Genomic DNA, 14,078 nt, shown 5'->3' on the forward strand with positions numbered 1-14,078 from the left:
TCATCACCATGTGATCTTGTTTACATCACTTCCTACAAACTAAACCATTACAAAGAATGTCTGTTTACTCCTGACGTTTTACGTGTAAACCCACCTGGAAGATGTACCTTCGGACAACCTTTAACCCACCACCTGATGGCCCCTGATCCCCTTCCTCCTACATAAGCCCACCCAGTCGGCTGCTGAGAAAGAACCGGCCCCTTTTCAGGGCCTCCTCCTTATCTTCTGGGACCGTCAGTGCCTGGCAGCGGCGAAACTCGCGAGCCACGGCGCGGCGATAGTAATTCCGGTCTGTGTACTGAAGGTGTCGGCCTGCCCGGAGCAGCGCCCTGTAGAGCTCCAGCACGGCACTGCGAGACCAGCTGCCCATCAGGGATCACACATGGAGAGGAGGGGGATACCCTTGCTCCTGTGCAAAGGGCGAGCACAGGGTAGACGATTAGAGGACTGAAGTGACAGTTAGAAATGGCTTCATCCGTGTAAAAATCCAACCTTTAAAGTGGAAAACCAAACATGCCACACGCTGTAAAAACACAGCTGCAGCGTCAGCTCAGACTGCCACGTTAGCCTCTGTGTAAACCTAACCAAGCAAACACTAAAGCTCGCAGTCTGTTTTCTGGCACATGCTATGGGATCGTTTCATCAGCGAAAAGAAAGCGTTGCCGTGTTACATACCGAGGCTCACTAGTCTTTAGAAAATGGCTGGATCAAGTCACATCTCTTTGTAGCACAACACGCTAACTAGCTGCCGAAGCAAGCGCTGACCTTACTTTCAGCCAGCTTTATGGACAAAATATGGTCATTGAAACGTTTGTGCGAGCGAGGATAAACGAGCCACACAAAGACACAACAAAACAAATCTAAGCCACCTACTTCTCAGGAAAAAAGGACCAAAGATAGTTTGTCTTCTGGGGGAAGCAGACCTCTGCTCTAGCCGGGGGTCAGACTCGATAGTGGAAACCGGAAACAAATAGTCTGCTATTCATACAGTATATCCGGGTCAGTTTTTAGTGTTTTTTTACGCTTTTATTTTGAATTAATAACATTGTCCGTCGAATTATATTTTTAAGAAATTGTGCCTTAATTTCAATTCAGTTTTAATTTATTAAAATCACAAAGACACAACATTTATTTATTTTTAATTTATTTATTTAATAATAATAATAATTAATTTAATACTATGAATCTATATTGAAATAAGGTTATAGCTGATACCTGTGTAGTACTGAGGTCTTAAAGTTCAAAAAGGTGATGCTTTTCAATTTTGTGTTTTCACTATTTTGCTGTGGTAACAGCAATCTCCAGACAAAGAACTTTTTCTTAAACTTGATTTGGAAAAGGGTTATATATAGGTCTGTTATATCTAAACACGGGTAATGTAATGCACTGTACACTGGAGCTAGTCAGTCATTTCTTATCCAAAATGCTGCAGCCACATTACTGACAGGGACAAAAAAGAGAGCTCACATCACTCCGGTGTTGGAAGGCTTTTTGTACGTTACAGAATCAGGTATAAATTGGCACTGTTTGTGTTTCAAGCCCTAAATGGTCTCGCGCCTGCAAATGTGGTGGATATTTAAAGCTTATTTCAAATGGAGCTCATGCATTTGCTATCATTGCACTAAAACTCTGGAATTACCCTCCAGAGAGACCCTGGACAAGCATCAGCTGTGGCTATTTTTCAAAAATCTAAGCCAAAGATATACTTTTTCTTTCATACTTTTCTTTCTTTCATACTAAACTGCTGATTCTGGAATTCTGTCTGGAGGATTGGTTGCTGTTTCATGTTAAAATTGTGAATGCATGTAGCATAATTTTTTGTCCAAGTGTCACTTTTTTCTAATAAATTTTATTGGAAGGATGGATTAAAATTGACAAACAAATAAACATTTAATTAATATTAAAAGATGAAAACTGATGCACTCAATTTTAATGCAATCAAGAAAGAACTTTCTGTAATTTTTCTCTATTGTGGAGAACAGCATACATACATACATACATACATACATACATACATACATACATACATACATACATACATACATACATACATACATGTGTATGTAAGACTTTATAAGAACATCAAAGTCATGATCTTTTTAGTTGCATCAACAAATGTTTATTAAATCAACAATAAACCAAATAGCTCTGAGCAATGTGAGACTATTTGGAGAATCAGTGAATCCAACCAACTTTGCCAAATGACACTGATGCAGCTGACACTGTTATCATTTTAAACAGTTGATATATATCATTAAACTATCTTAAACGGGATTATTAACGTATTCTGATTTTTATTCTGATAAACTCCAATGGCATGAAAACATATATCTCTTAGTCTCAAGAATGTAGATGTCTTATGAAAAGGGTCAATTGGATACATCAGTAATCCATACGAATCTGTCACTGATATTTATTTTGGATCCAATAGTTCTTTTGAATATCGATAATACTGAGTGCAAACATCAGTGAGTCACGATCCATTTGACCTCAGCAAAAACATTTACATAAAAAGGTAATGTGATAGAAACAACAACAAAAAACACGACATCATGGAAAAAATATAAAGAGGTGACACTTAAAATAGTATACAACGTTTATGTAAAGTCATCAAATTATCACTCAATTAAAATGTATTTACTTACTACAATTTAAACCCAGTAAATAATGATTTTGTCAATAGTGAAAATCAGTCTCATTACAAGAACATGTATACATAATTCAAAATCGATTAACGGTTCATGCATTTCCACACACATTAATGCTGTGATCTTACCACTCTACATTTAAATGCATATTTTTTCTTTTACAGCTTCTGCTGGAGTTGTAAAAATTTGCAGAGTGTCAATGACCAGGTTGCACTAAGGGAGCTCTAAGAGATTTCTTCTGTCCAAGATATATGTGGAAAATTCTAGTAATCTAGGGATTACTGAAACATTTTCATGGTACAATTCCACATGCATTATAGCCATTTTTCAAGTCAATTTCAATGGCTTGAAAAATGTGGAAAACTCATAATCAAGGCATGTACTTAACCCCTTTCATCCTGGGGATGATATGTATATCCCTGATATCATCATGCTGGAGCAACCAACACAAGTAGCGCTCGGTCCCCATACCCCATCCACTGGTGAGGAGTGGTTTCACTTGGCGCATGTTAATGTACCATTTATAAGATTTCTCTGACACTCCATGATGCCTCAGAGCCTCTTGTACGATCTCAGGAGTTGAATGGCGTTCACCAAGACCTACAGTCTCACCCAGCCCCAGCAAAAGGTCGGCAGCTTTGGCTTTGCGTTGCCCAGTGCCCTCCACATATGCTTGGTAGAATGGAACTGCCAGATGGTCCATCTCGGTCAGCCAAACAGCTCCACCATATTTCTCAATTAAAACCCGCTCTCCTTTACGTGTTAACTTTCTGCCAAAATTCGGCTGACCATCTTGGACCCACTCTAAACAGTCAGCAGAGGGCATCATGGGGATGGACTGGTCTAGAGAGACTCTTGAAAGTCTGGATTTTCCCTCCAGCTTACTGAGCAGAGCTGTGACATGTGCAAGGGTCCCAGCAGTGTTCAGGATTATATCTGAGTGTTTCTTCAACATGGACTTGGTGAGATGAACCAAGTATCCCTCTGCTATGGACATTGCATTGTCCATGTCACCCTGCAGTTCACACTCCACATGATAGAACTGGTTTAAGTGTGTGGCATCAGGATCTTCCCCTCTGAAGCTGGGAGATATGTAGTAGGTCCCTGGCAGGTTTTCCTGGAAGCGAAGGAAGTATTCCAGTACAAATTGCATTGAGTCAGCAAGGTACACACCCTGGCCCAGGAGATTGACAGAAACTGGCTCTGAGTCAGAACCCAAGCCCATTGGTGAGGAGATGGTGTCAGTGGTGAGAGGTGTCAGAGCATATGCGTACTGGCAGGAACTGTTGAAGTATTCCACTGTGCTGTGGAAAAGAGTGTTTTGGATCTTGAAAAGGTTTCGATACCACTGGCTCTTGATGGCTGCCATGGAGTGAGACTCAGGATCTGTCCAGGAACGAGCAGGCTTGCACTGGGTAATTTTCAAGTGGATGGTTTTGAGGGTTTCAGAGTCAGCGGGTGGACCATTCAGTGATGAAACATATCCAGGGTAGCTTTGAAAGCATTCTGTTTGCAGCTCAGCAGGTTTAGTGCCATCTGGTGAAGGTAACAGAGGGATCAACTTGGCATGAGCATAGTCGATCTCAAATCCCTCAAAGATCAGTGCAACACTTGGAGCTTTCATCCCCTCTTCCAGCAGTCGAGCAACTTTGTAAGTGGCCAAGATCAGTGCTGTGTAGTCAGGTTCCTTCAGTTTGAAGATGTCACTGGACAGAGGTTTGCGTGGCACCACAACAGTTAGACCAGGACTGTTTGGATAAGGTGTCAGAAAGGCAACAAACTCACTGTCTTCCCACACTCTCCACTGTTGCTGCTCCCCACGAACAATGCGACTGAACAGGTTGTCATTGGATAGGTCCCCCAAAAAATCATAGCAAAAAGGTGCATTTGGTGTTGGCAGTGCACTTCTAATCTTATCTTGAACCTGAGCCAGTGTTTCATTATCCCAGCGTGGACCACTTTTTGAGGTGCAATAGCCAGGATTATAAGCATGGAACTCTTCTTCACTAGCAAGATGGGGCTGCCATTTTGGCTCTAAGCCATGAAGAGGGAGGAGTCTGATTTGTGCTGGCTCACCAGGACTTGGATTGAATACCAAGGCACAACGTTGCACTCCCAGTCGCTCACATAGCAAGTTTGAGACAACTCTTGCTCCTTGTAGCATAGCAACAAAATCAGCTGTAGCTAAGTGGAAGATGCTGCTTGCCCCACTAAGAGTTTTTCTAGTCAGAATCGTTGCTCCAGGGATCCAGGGTTTGGGATTTAGATAAGCAACAAGCTCATCTGTTTCCCAGATAACATTAGGGGGATCTCTCAGGGGTCTGAGGACCTCTACTCGTGAAATGCCACAAATCATTGAGGCCACAAAGATCACACCAGCATTTGTCTCAATGACAGCATCACCTTTAGCGTCCAGAGCAATGATTCCAGCACAGATCTCCTTCAGATCTTCAGCTATCACTTCTCTGCACGCTTCCCTAAGGCTGTGGCCTTTATGATGGTATAGACTTGCTATTTTCTGAGCAACTGTGTTCCTCAAAAAAACATCCCCATCTCCAGAGCAGGTAATGGCTAACTTGTCATCAGCATATATACCTGCTCCTACTACTGCTGTGTCCCCAACTCGCCCTTTCAGCTTTCCTACCAACCCGCCTGTAGAGGTTGCAGCAGCCAATCTATTCCAGCGATCCAAGGCCACAGCACCAACTGTCTGTGGATGATTGTTTTTGGAGTTTTTTCCACTACTGAGTTTTGCAGTTAACTCTCTGTGACGTACATCAGTGTAGAAATACTCAGGGCCAACGGGCTTCTGCTTTTCCTCAAGCTCTTCAAGAAACTCTTCAACTCCGTCTCCCACGATCAGTGCATGTGAGCTTTTATCCATTACACACCTGGCTGCTTTTATTGGGTTCTTTAGACTTTGCACACAGGCAACAGATCCTGACTTCTTTGTACTGCCATCCACAATGGTTGCTTCCATTTCATTTTTACCATTTTTGTTAAATACAGAACCTTTACCTGCATTGAACAGAAAGCAGTCTTCCAGAGCTTCCACTGACCTCTGAACTGCATCCAGACTACTGCCACCTTGTTGAAGCACGTGGGATCCAAGAGTTAAGGCTGTTTGAAGAGCAAACTCAATGACCCCTATTACTTGGGAGTTCAGCATTATCTCTTCTCCAGCACCCCCATGAATCACTAGAGTGTAGTCTGGACTCATGCCAAGGGTACTACCAGCAGTGCTTTTGTCTGTGCTCTCTGGATAATGAATTTTCTCTCCATTAAGTTTCTCTCTTTGACCCTGCTGAAGTAGACACTCAAGGGCTCCCATTTCACTTGCAATGGCATATCTAACAGCTAGAAGCATCAATAACTTCAGGTTCATCTTGAGGTTTTGTTGGAGCTTGTCTAGTGCAAGAGCAAAGCTACCTTTCCCATTAAGCACAATGCGAACCTTGTCCCTCTTCCCAAGGTAGGTTACAGCTAACTGATCTTGAGCATAGACATTTCCTACTCCGCACTCTACTCCTTCCATGAGATCTGTACCTGTCAGATACACAGATGGACACCCAAAGGGGTCCAGGAACCTTTTCAAGGGATTTTCAGATGGCAAAGCTCGGCGCAGAGCAGCTAGGTGGGGGCCAACACCTTGACCACTTTTGGTGTTTTTTATTAGCTTCTTATGCTCCAGAAATGCAACATGGAACAACTGCAGTAGGTCAGTAGTGTATTGGATGGCGTTATCTGGACCAATGCAGGATGCCAGGGCACCTACTAACTGACGAGAATGCGTGGTGATTGAGTATGTAGGGTCACAACGACCATGTTTGTAGTGGCGCATATGGGAAGGTGTGACAAGTATGTGATTTGAAGCAGCTTCCCCAAAGGTCTGCCTCATGGAGAGCTGCAAAGAGAAGTTGATCCAGGCATCATATAGACCTCTGTGCCCTCTGAGAGTAGAGAAGACATCAGGATAAGAGGAGATGTCAAAGGTGAGAACTGGGTGGTTTGTTTTTAAGTCGAGGCTCTGTTGGGGGGTATTTACACCCTGTAAAGGGAATGTTAGAGGATGGGGACAAACAGAATTAATATTGTTTACTGCAACAGATCCAGTCATGTTTTCAGTGCCAGTATGCAGTGGGTTTAAGTCAACAGTCTCCGACAGATCATACACATGTTCAGTCACAAGCCCAGCCACCATCCCATCCACAGCACTGTGCTCAAACACCATTCCAGCTGTGCAGTTTTTGAACACAACCAGGTTCAACACCTGTCAAAAAACACAGAAAAGAAAGGGATTATTTTGGGTTTCTTTGCCCTCCTTGACCCTGAATTGGATAAGTAGTGTAAAATGGATGAATGGATGTCCTCTACAAATCAGCAAGCAATAAACAAATTATTTAATTATAACTCTTAATTACTACTCTGAGGCTTTAAATCTTTTAACAGTTGTTAAAACTATAATAAAGTTTCGCAGTAAAGAGCTAATACAGCTGAACTAAGCTTGTTCTAGTTTCCCTCCATTACCTTGTCATAGTATCTCAGAGATGGATTGTGTCCTCCTCCTCCCAGCCTCACTGCATTGAGGATATCAGCCAGTTCAGAGGGTGCATCATAGTCTTCTAGACAGAGCGTAAGTATAGCACTCTCCATCAGCCTCAGTGATGTCAGTGCTGTTCCTCCTTCCTCAAGGATCTTTTCCCTTCTCGCAGCCCAGGTCTTACGCTCCAGAGCTGTGAGGTTGCAAATGGATGAAGGATCATTTTGTTTCCCTGCCCTGGGTTGATCCATCACCTGAGCAAGCTGGTTATAGATGTCAATAAATGACCGCGCAGAAACTGGCCCACCAGTGCTCGGTCGCCACAGTATGTCAACAGGGAATACTCCGCCAACACAGGTAATGACAGCATGGAGGCTGTCAGGGAAGATCTGCAATTACAAAGACTACAGATTAGAAAATATTTGATATACATTCAGTAGGTTAGTACATCAATAGATAAAGAATAAAGTCTTTTAGGATTCATCAAGATAGTTGTACTGCTATTAATCTCACCTTAATTTCATCTTGAACCCTCCCAGGAATACGGGTGGCAGCGAATACTTCAGCCTGCTGGGTGTGCTCCATTGGAATATTGCCTTCCAATAAGACGGGCTCACTGTAAAGCTTTGCTGCTGCCCAGAGCAGAGCAGCTGCTCTACTAAGCTGGTTACATTTCTTTGCTTTAGATGGAAGAAGAACTACAGGGAGTGCTGTGGAGATGGGGAGAGGGTCAGCACAAGACAACAGACCTCGTTTGAACTGCTTTGTCACCCAGTTCTCTTGGCCTGCAGCACTGGTTGCTAATTTCTGCTGGGCTTCTTCAAGGAGCTCTCTTTGTTGTTGCAACGTACTTTTGAACTCTGGGTAAAGATCGGGACCTAAAGTAAGCTGCAGAACACGGCTCACTTCTTGCAAGGTAACATCCAGATCTGGAATGGGGTAGTCGAGAAGGGTCATCCTGTTAATACAGAGGAGGCTTGACAAAAAGAAAGAAAAAGAGAGAAAGTCCATGACCGTTCCAGGTACTTTGTGAGATTTTCCAAGCATGCAAAGAACCAAGACAAAAAGAACCAGATACCAATACTTGTGCACATTTATCAAGTCAGAAGACTGATGGATTTAGTTTAAACAAATGGGGCTGACGTAAAAGCTGTAGAACACTATTCTTGCAGCACAGTTACTTTGTAATACAGTATGTCTCAGTAATATGACAGTCAAAAGTCAAAAGCAGTTTTTAAATCACATTTTGTAAGGATCTAGAGGTTTGGTTTATAACTAGATATTTGAAAAAGTAACTAAACTATGCACTTTCTGGAGAACTTGTTGCTACTGCTGGACTTCTCCAGCAACACACAGCAGACCTTCAGTATGTGTGTTTAAAAAATTGGCAGATTAACACAATTTAAAACTGGGAACAGCAGCTTAAATACTTGAAGCTGTGATGATTTGTTTAAGCTGGAGTATGACCTGACCTGGGATAACTGTCCTAAAAGTATGTTTTTGTTCCCATACCGTAACCTCAAATGCAAAATCTCAGACAGTTCAGGATAATGAAATGCAGATGGATGAACTGGTTTAAAGAGGGTGAAAATGTGTGTAGATTCATTTCAAGGAGGGCTCTATAATCATATTCAACTGTCAGTCTAAGAGAGAAAGACAAGTTGTAAAAGTATCCATCAATCAGAGACAGAAAGAGGAGATTCAGATCCACCAAAATGTTAAAAATGTGGTCACAGGAGCAAGACAGGAAGAGACGTCATTTCTGCTTTTCTCCCAAAAACATTGAATATCTTATAATTGGTCTCAGAGAGGCAGTTGGATATCATATTGATGCATGCTCAATCATCCAGGTAAGTAAATCCCCAAAAGTTGATTCTGTTCATCTGGACGTAGCGTTTTGTGGGACAAGCGTTTCATCACTCATCCAAGTGACTTCTTCAGTCTCAGCTGACTGCAGGTTTCCCCAATCTTATAAACTGTACATTTGCATAATGACTGAAACCAGCACCACTGAGGGAACAATGGACTGGGAGGTCAGTTCCTTGGGTCCTGGCCTTGCAGTCAGCTGAGACTGAAGACGTGGGGTAATACCACCTTAAATATGTAATCAGGTAAGGTTTTCTAACACAACATTTAACTACATACACATGTGGTATTAAAACTTTTGTAGATCAATGTATTTATAATTATTAATTACCAGTTACCAGTTCTGTCTCTCTATATTCACATGTTCCTATTTTCTGCTAAGCACTCCAGGGAACTATCTACATGAACCACGTGAACACCCCTGACATAACTCTTACCATTCGAGGGCCCTGCTATGGATGTAACTTCTATCAAAGCTAGCTAACATCCATAATGGTAAAATTAGGAACTTTAAACAGAGCTTGACAAACAAATATGTGACATTGCATCTTTTGTATAGAGCTTGTACCCTAAGCTGTGCCTTTTGTGTTTGTACTGATTAGAAAATGTTAGCTTATCAACATAGAATGATGAATATTCCAAAATATTACTCTATATATTACAATATTCCAATATATCACTATATTACTGCTGTTGTTAAAGTGAATTGTTAAATGTTGTCATTTTTATGCTTACCATCTCTACATTGTTTTAACTCTGTGATGAAACAACGTAGAGATGGTAAGCATAAAAATGACAACATTTAACAATTCGCTTTAACAGCTGTTTTGTTCCACAGTTTTTATTGGCAAACTACACCTCAGATCTCACATGTAACACAAACTACACAAACGGGCACACCGCAGTGTATTTGTCCATATAGCTACTGTATAACAGAACATTTTCCCTTTACGGTTTCCTCACATGATGTCCAACCATTCTCACATTAGCGGAGCCTGTAAGTGAATTATCTGATTTATGTTTAAGAGCCTGCTGAGTGAAACACAGATTTCCTTGTGCTTCAATGAGGTAAACATGAATGGAATGCATCCAGATTTTACTTCTGTATTAGACAATACCCCCAGCACTCTACAGCTATACAGAGCCTTGTAATGGCTCATAACTAAGCTCATCTGCTCACACGTGAAAGCAGTTACTCCCTTTCCCTAACTTAAGTTGGCCAGGGTTTTTTTGTTGCTGGTCGTCAAGGAAACATGTCCCTCGCCAAATGACTTTTTGGGAAATTAGATTAGATTAGATCTCCTGATTGGTCCCATCAGTTTGAATCACCCACACAATGCTGGCTGTCTGTCCTTTATCCGAATCTTGTGTTCCATCTGATGGATTTGGGTTCTGCAGGGAAGCAGGTCTTGTGATTCCAAAAGCTCAGCTACCAGAACTACTACTGTGTGTTACATCATAGAGTAGAAATAGCCAACTGATGGGCAATAAAGCAACAGTAACATTATTTTTGAAAAAATCTAAACGAATTAAGAATAAAAAAAATCTATTATTTTAACCTCATCACATACTGGGTCACCAGCAAAGCTCTTAGAGGCAGGGCCTGGATTTCAGTTGAACCACAATTTAGTTTAGTTTAAGAAACTAGAAAATGTTGCTTTTCAGATCAACTCACTTACAGACATTTTGGCCTTATAGTTCATCTCTTATAAGATTTTCATTTGGTTATGCCAAATGGTGGGTGTTATTTTGTTAATATTTCTGCAGAGGAAACCAAAATATAACAAAGGTTATTGTAATTGTGTTAAAAAGATATTTTTTAAGCCTCTGAAGCACTATTTATTTCCAAAAACGTACAAAACTCATGCCACAGAAATAGTTGTCAAAAGCTTATCTGAAGAAAATGATCCACAAAAAATTGATTTTATAACATTTCTTAATATTGAAGTCTGTGCATTAAGGGTCAGTACTTCAGAAATATCTTCAATTCACCTTAGACGTTAGTATGCTGTATGCTGTACATGTAACTGCATCAATACAAATCAAATCATTATCTCCTCATCATATTTGAAGGGCTTTGAGTGCAGTAGCAGTAGAAAACTGCTCCATAAACACCAGAACATGAACCCTTTACCTTTATTCACCTGTACATTTTATTTAGAATAAAATAAACTTACCTCGCTATGAAGATCTGGCCAGCTGGTAGGGTGGAAGACCACTCAGTGGAAATAAAACTTGGTTGGACTGGAGAGACAAGGCTTTGTCTATAACACACAGGCTGTGACTCCAATTAAGCAATTTAGTCTCTTGCCTGTCCCTTTTCTCTACCTCTCAATGCCTCTCACTCAGTCGTCCTCGTGCTCTCTGCCCTCAGTGGTTCTTCTCTAGTGTTTTTTTTTTAATCCTTTCTCACACAATTTGGACCCTCACAATGCAGCAAAAACTGCCAAATACACTCAGGAAAGTAATTCCTGGAGTTTTATCAGGTAGCGTCTTAGGAAGTGAGAGATTCAGCAGTTTGTATTAGTATAGCAGACAACAGTACATCTGCATTAACGGTGTGCCCCTTTTTTATACCGGGATCAACTTCTGCTTTACGCCGTGTGTGTGTGTGTGTGTGTGTGTGTGTGTGTGTGTGTGTGTGTGTGTGTGTGTGTGTGTGTGTTTGCACTTTTCTGTTCACACGAATGTAATATATATGCAGTTTTTTGTAGATCATAAATATTTTGTGACGAGTATGGGAAATAAGTAGAGATTAAAAAAATGATCACATATAGTCAAGCTCACAGGAAAAGTTATATGACCACTTTGTTATATTGCATGTGAAAATAATGTGAGGATATTTTTCATGCAACTAGACATTTACAGATCGTGTTTTTGCTTGCTTTGTGCATCATCATCCCCTTCAATCTTTATCCCTTTAGGAGTTTTAGGAGCTCTGATTTTCTCCTTTCAAATGAAAATTATAAGAGAAAATCTGCTTTTGAAAAAAAGTGACATTTTCTCACCAGACAAGATGTCACAATTTAGTCACCAGGTGGAACTACAGCATGACAAAATGATGACCTTTTGTCACCAGATGTTTTATCACCACATGTTTTGTCCGATGATTTTTGTCTTTGCGCAAAATGTGTTTGCATAAGAAGAGTTCCATCTTCTGGATAGAAATGATCCAGAGAGACTGTTGGATTTCTTTCACTGTTAAGAAACCGGCATAGATGTTTCTAAAAAAAAAGGATAGTAACAGTAACATACTACTGTCTATGTTGCCATAATCTCACAAAGACAGCATTTCCATGCACAATTATGGATTATTTCATTGCAGTAAGGTTCAATGAAATGTGCATTTAAATACATCCCCTCGCCATGCTTTAATATGTATTTAATTAGACCGGTTTTTAATTAAATACATACAGCACAGCAGACAGGACTGAACCTGTGGACGACCTGTACGTAACAAATGGCTAAAAACAAAGATTGAAGCATAAAAACTGTAGAATAATACAGAAAGTCACCTGCAGTGTCTGAGATTATTAAAGTATTATTAGGTTATTGAATAAAGACACGAATGCTGCACTAGCATCAATCCTATGAGAAAAAAAGAGAGTCCCAACGAAGTCACCAAACTCTGGAGACTGTTCAGAACATGAGTGATGGAAATTTTCTTTATCATTAAAACTCAGAGCTCTTACTGTTGAATGTAAAAAGAAAACAGATGCAGTGTCACTTTTGCAGCAATACCACCTACAGTATATCAACACTCAACAAGACTGTGAGACATTCTGTAAGGGGAACTACCATAAACGGTTTCATGTGATGCTGATTATGAAAAAGAGTTTGCAGGAAATGTAAAGTGTGTGGATGCCTGACTAAGCAGCGCCACAGATGTGTGCAGAAATGTAAACTAGTGTTTTATCCTACAGGCGTCCAACCAGGTCGCATCCCAGACTCCAAATTCATGCATTTTCTTCCAATTGCCTTGATAGTGACCGCATGATGCTTTCCACGCAGGAGCTAAAGCAGCTCTTTGAGGTCACAGGTGGACCTGAGTGAGCCGCTTTGTGGCTCCAGTGTGACGGCCTGTCACATGATGCTGGCTGCTCACATGATGCCAGCACCATTGTGTATTTCCTCATCTGAGAGGTTCTCAGAGGCTAAAAGCAAGCTTTGAGGATAAATAAGAAGTGACACAACTTTATTTAGAAATGATTATCATCTTTATTTGTGATTTATGAATGATAAAAATAAAATCTGATTACAAATCTGACTCTGAGGTTTTTTAGTTCATTGTGACCTCGGTTTTAAACTCAGAAAGCAAGAAAGTATTTATTGGGCAATTTTCACATGAATATTAGATACATAAGATGTTTTGTGCTTGATAAAGACAATTATTCATAACTCAAAAGAGAATCATTGATTCGATTGCATTGCTAAAAAGTACTAATATGCCAGTATTTATAAGAACTGATGCAATGAAAAGTATGTCTGTATCTAAATGAGTTATATAAATACTGTTGTTTCAGTGCAGAAACTCTACATGTGAATTTAGAGGTTCCACATTTCCGCTGTAACAGTAGAAAAAGTGGCTTTTTTTTTAAGTGCACTTAAAGATGTTCCTTAAGACATCTCAGGCTCTCCATCTTCTGTTCTCTCAATGAACTACTTGTTAAATAAGAAAAATACTTTTAAAAGAAATTAATTACATCTTCTAGCGTCTGGTAATTTTTGATTTACTGGTCCAGTCTACCTGAGATGAAACTGAGCTGTATATGGCCAGTGATCTAAAATGATTAACACTCTTACCTAACAGCAAGGGGTGACTGCAAATCAATGCAAAGGTGTCCTGAGTGGTCATCTTTGTCTTACATGATGAATCATTTCTATCCTGGTGGAAGCAATGTCTTCAACAAGTACAGCACGAGATGTCAGGAAGTGGTTTAATGAATATGAAAATTAGGCTTTTCAGTCAGTAGATCTCAGCCCAGCAGACCTTCTATGGGAGGACCATCATGTTACGCAGCACT

General features: G+C 40.6%; 2 protein-coding genes across 2 annotated transcripts; both read right to left on the bottom strand.

The window, feature by feature from the left end:
• Window positions 1–157: 157 nt before the first annotated feature.
• LOC121812205 (MIEF1 upstream open reading frame protein-like) lies at window positions 158–965 on the bottom strand. The gene is made up of 2 exons (XM_042213658.1): window positions 874–965; window positions 158–409 (listed from the first exon to the last, which is right to left on the bottom strand). The coding sequence occupies exon 2, from the start codon at window positions 368–370 to the stop codon at window positions 158–160; it is 213 nt and encodes a 70-aa protein (XP_042069592.1). The 5' UTR covers window positions 371–409; window positions 874–965.
• Window positions 966–2,089: 1,124 nt separating this feature from the next.
• Window positions 2,090–11,583, bottom strand: LOC102298191. Its single transcript, XM_005946187.2, has 4 exons — window positions 11,232–11,583; window positions 7,702–8,164; window positions 7,176–7,577; window positions 2,090–6,918 (listed from the first exon to the last, which is right to left on the bottom strand). The coding sequence occupies exons 2-4, from the start codon at window positions 8,143–8,145 to the stop codon at window positions 3,019–3,021; spliced, it is 4,746 nt and encodes a 1,581-aa protein (XP_005946249.1). The 5' UTR covers window positions 8,146–8,164; window positions 11,232–11,583; the 3' UTR covers window positions 2,090–3,018.
• Window positions 11,584–14,078: the final 2,495 nt, after the last annotated feature.

Source organism: Haplochromis burtoni, unplaced genomic scaffold, assembly GCF_018398535.1.
Source record: "Haplochromis burtoni strain Fernald_Lab_line unplaced genomic scaffold, NCSU_Asbu1 Contig_464, whole genome shotgun sequence".
In the NCBI taxonomy this organism is placed as follows: domain Eukaryota; kingdom Metazoa; phylum Chordata; class Actinopteri; order Cichliformes; family Cichlidae; genus Haplochromis; species Haplochromis burtoni.

Bases quoted from the DNA above. Each gene is read 5' to 3' on its own strand.
- LOC121812205 (XM_042213658.1), bottom strand. From the start codon at position 370: ATGGGCAGCTGGTCTCGCAGTGCCGTGCTGGAGCTCTACAGGGCGCTG.
- LOC102298191 (XM_005946187.2), bottom strand. From the start codon at position 8,145: ATGACCCTTCTCGACTACCCCATTCCAGATCTGGATGTTACCTTGCAA. The intron at 7,578-7,701 runs GTGAGATTAATA...TTGTAATTGCAG, and splicing joins GGGTTCAAGATGAAATTAAG to ATCTTCCCTGACAGCCTCCA. The intron at 6,919-7,175 runs GTAATGGAGGGA...GTTTTTTGACAG, and splicing joins CTCTGAGATACTATGACAAG to GTGTTGAACCTGGTTGTGTT.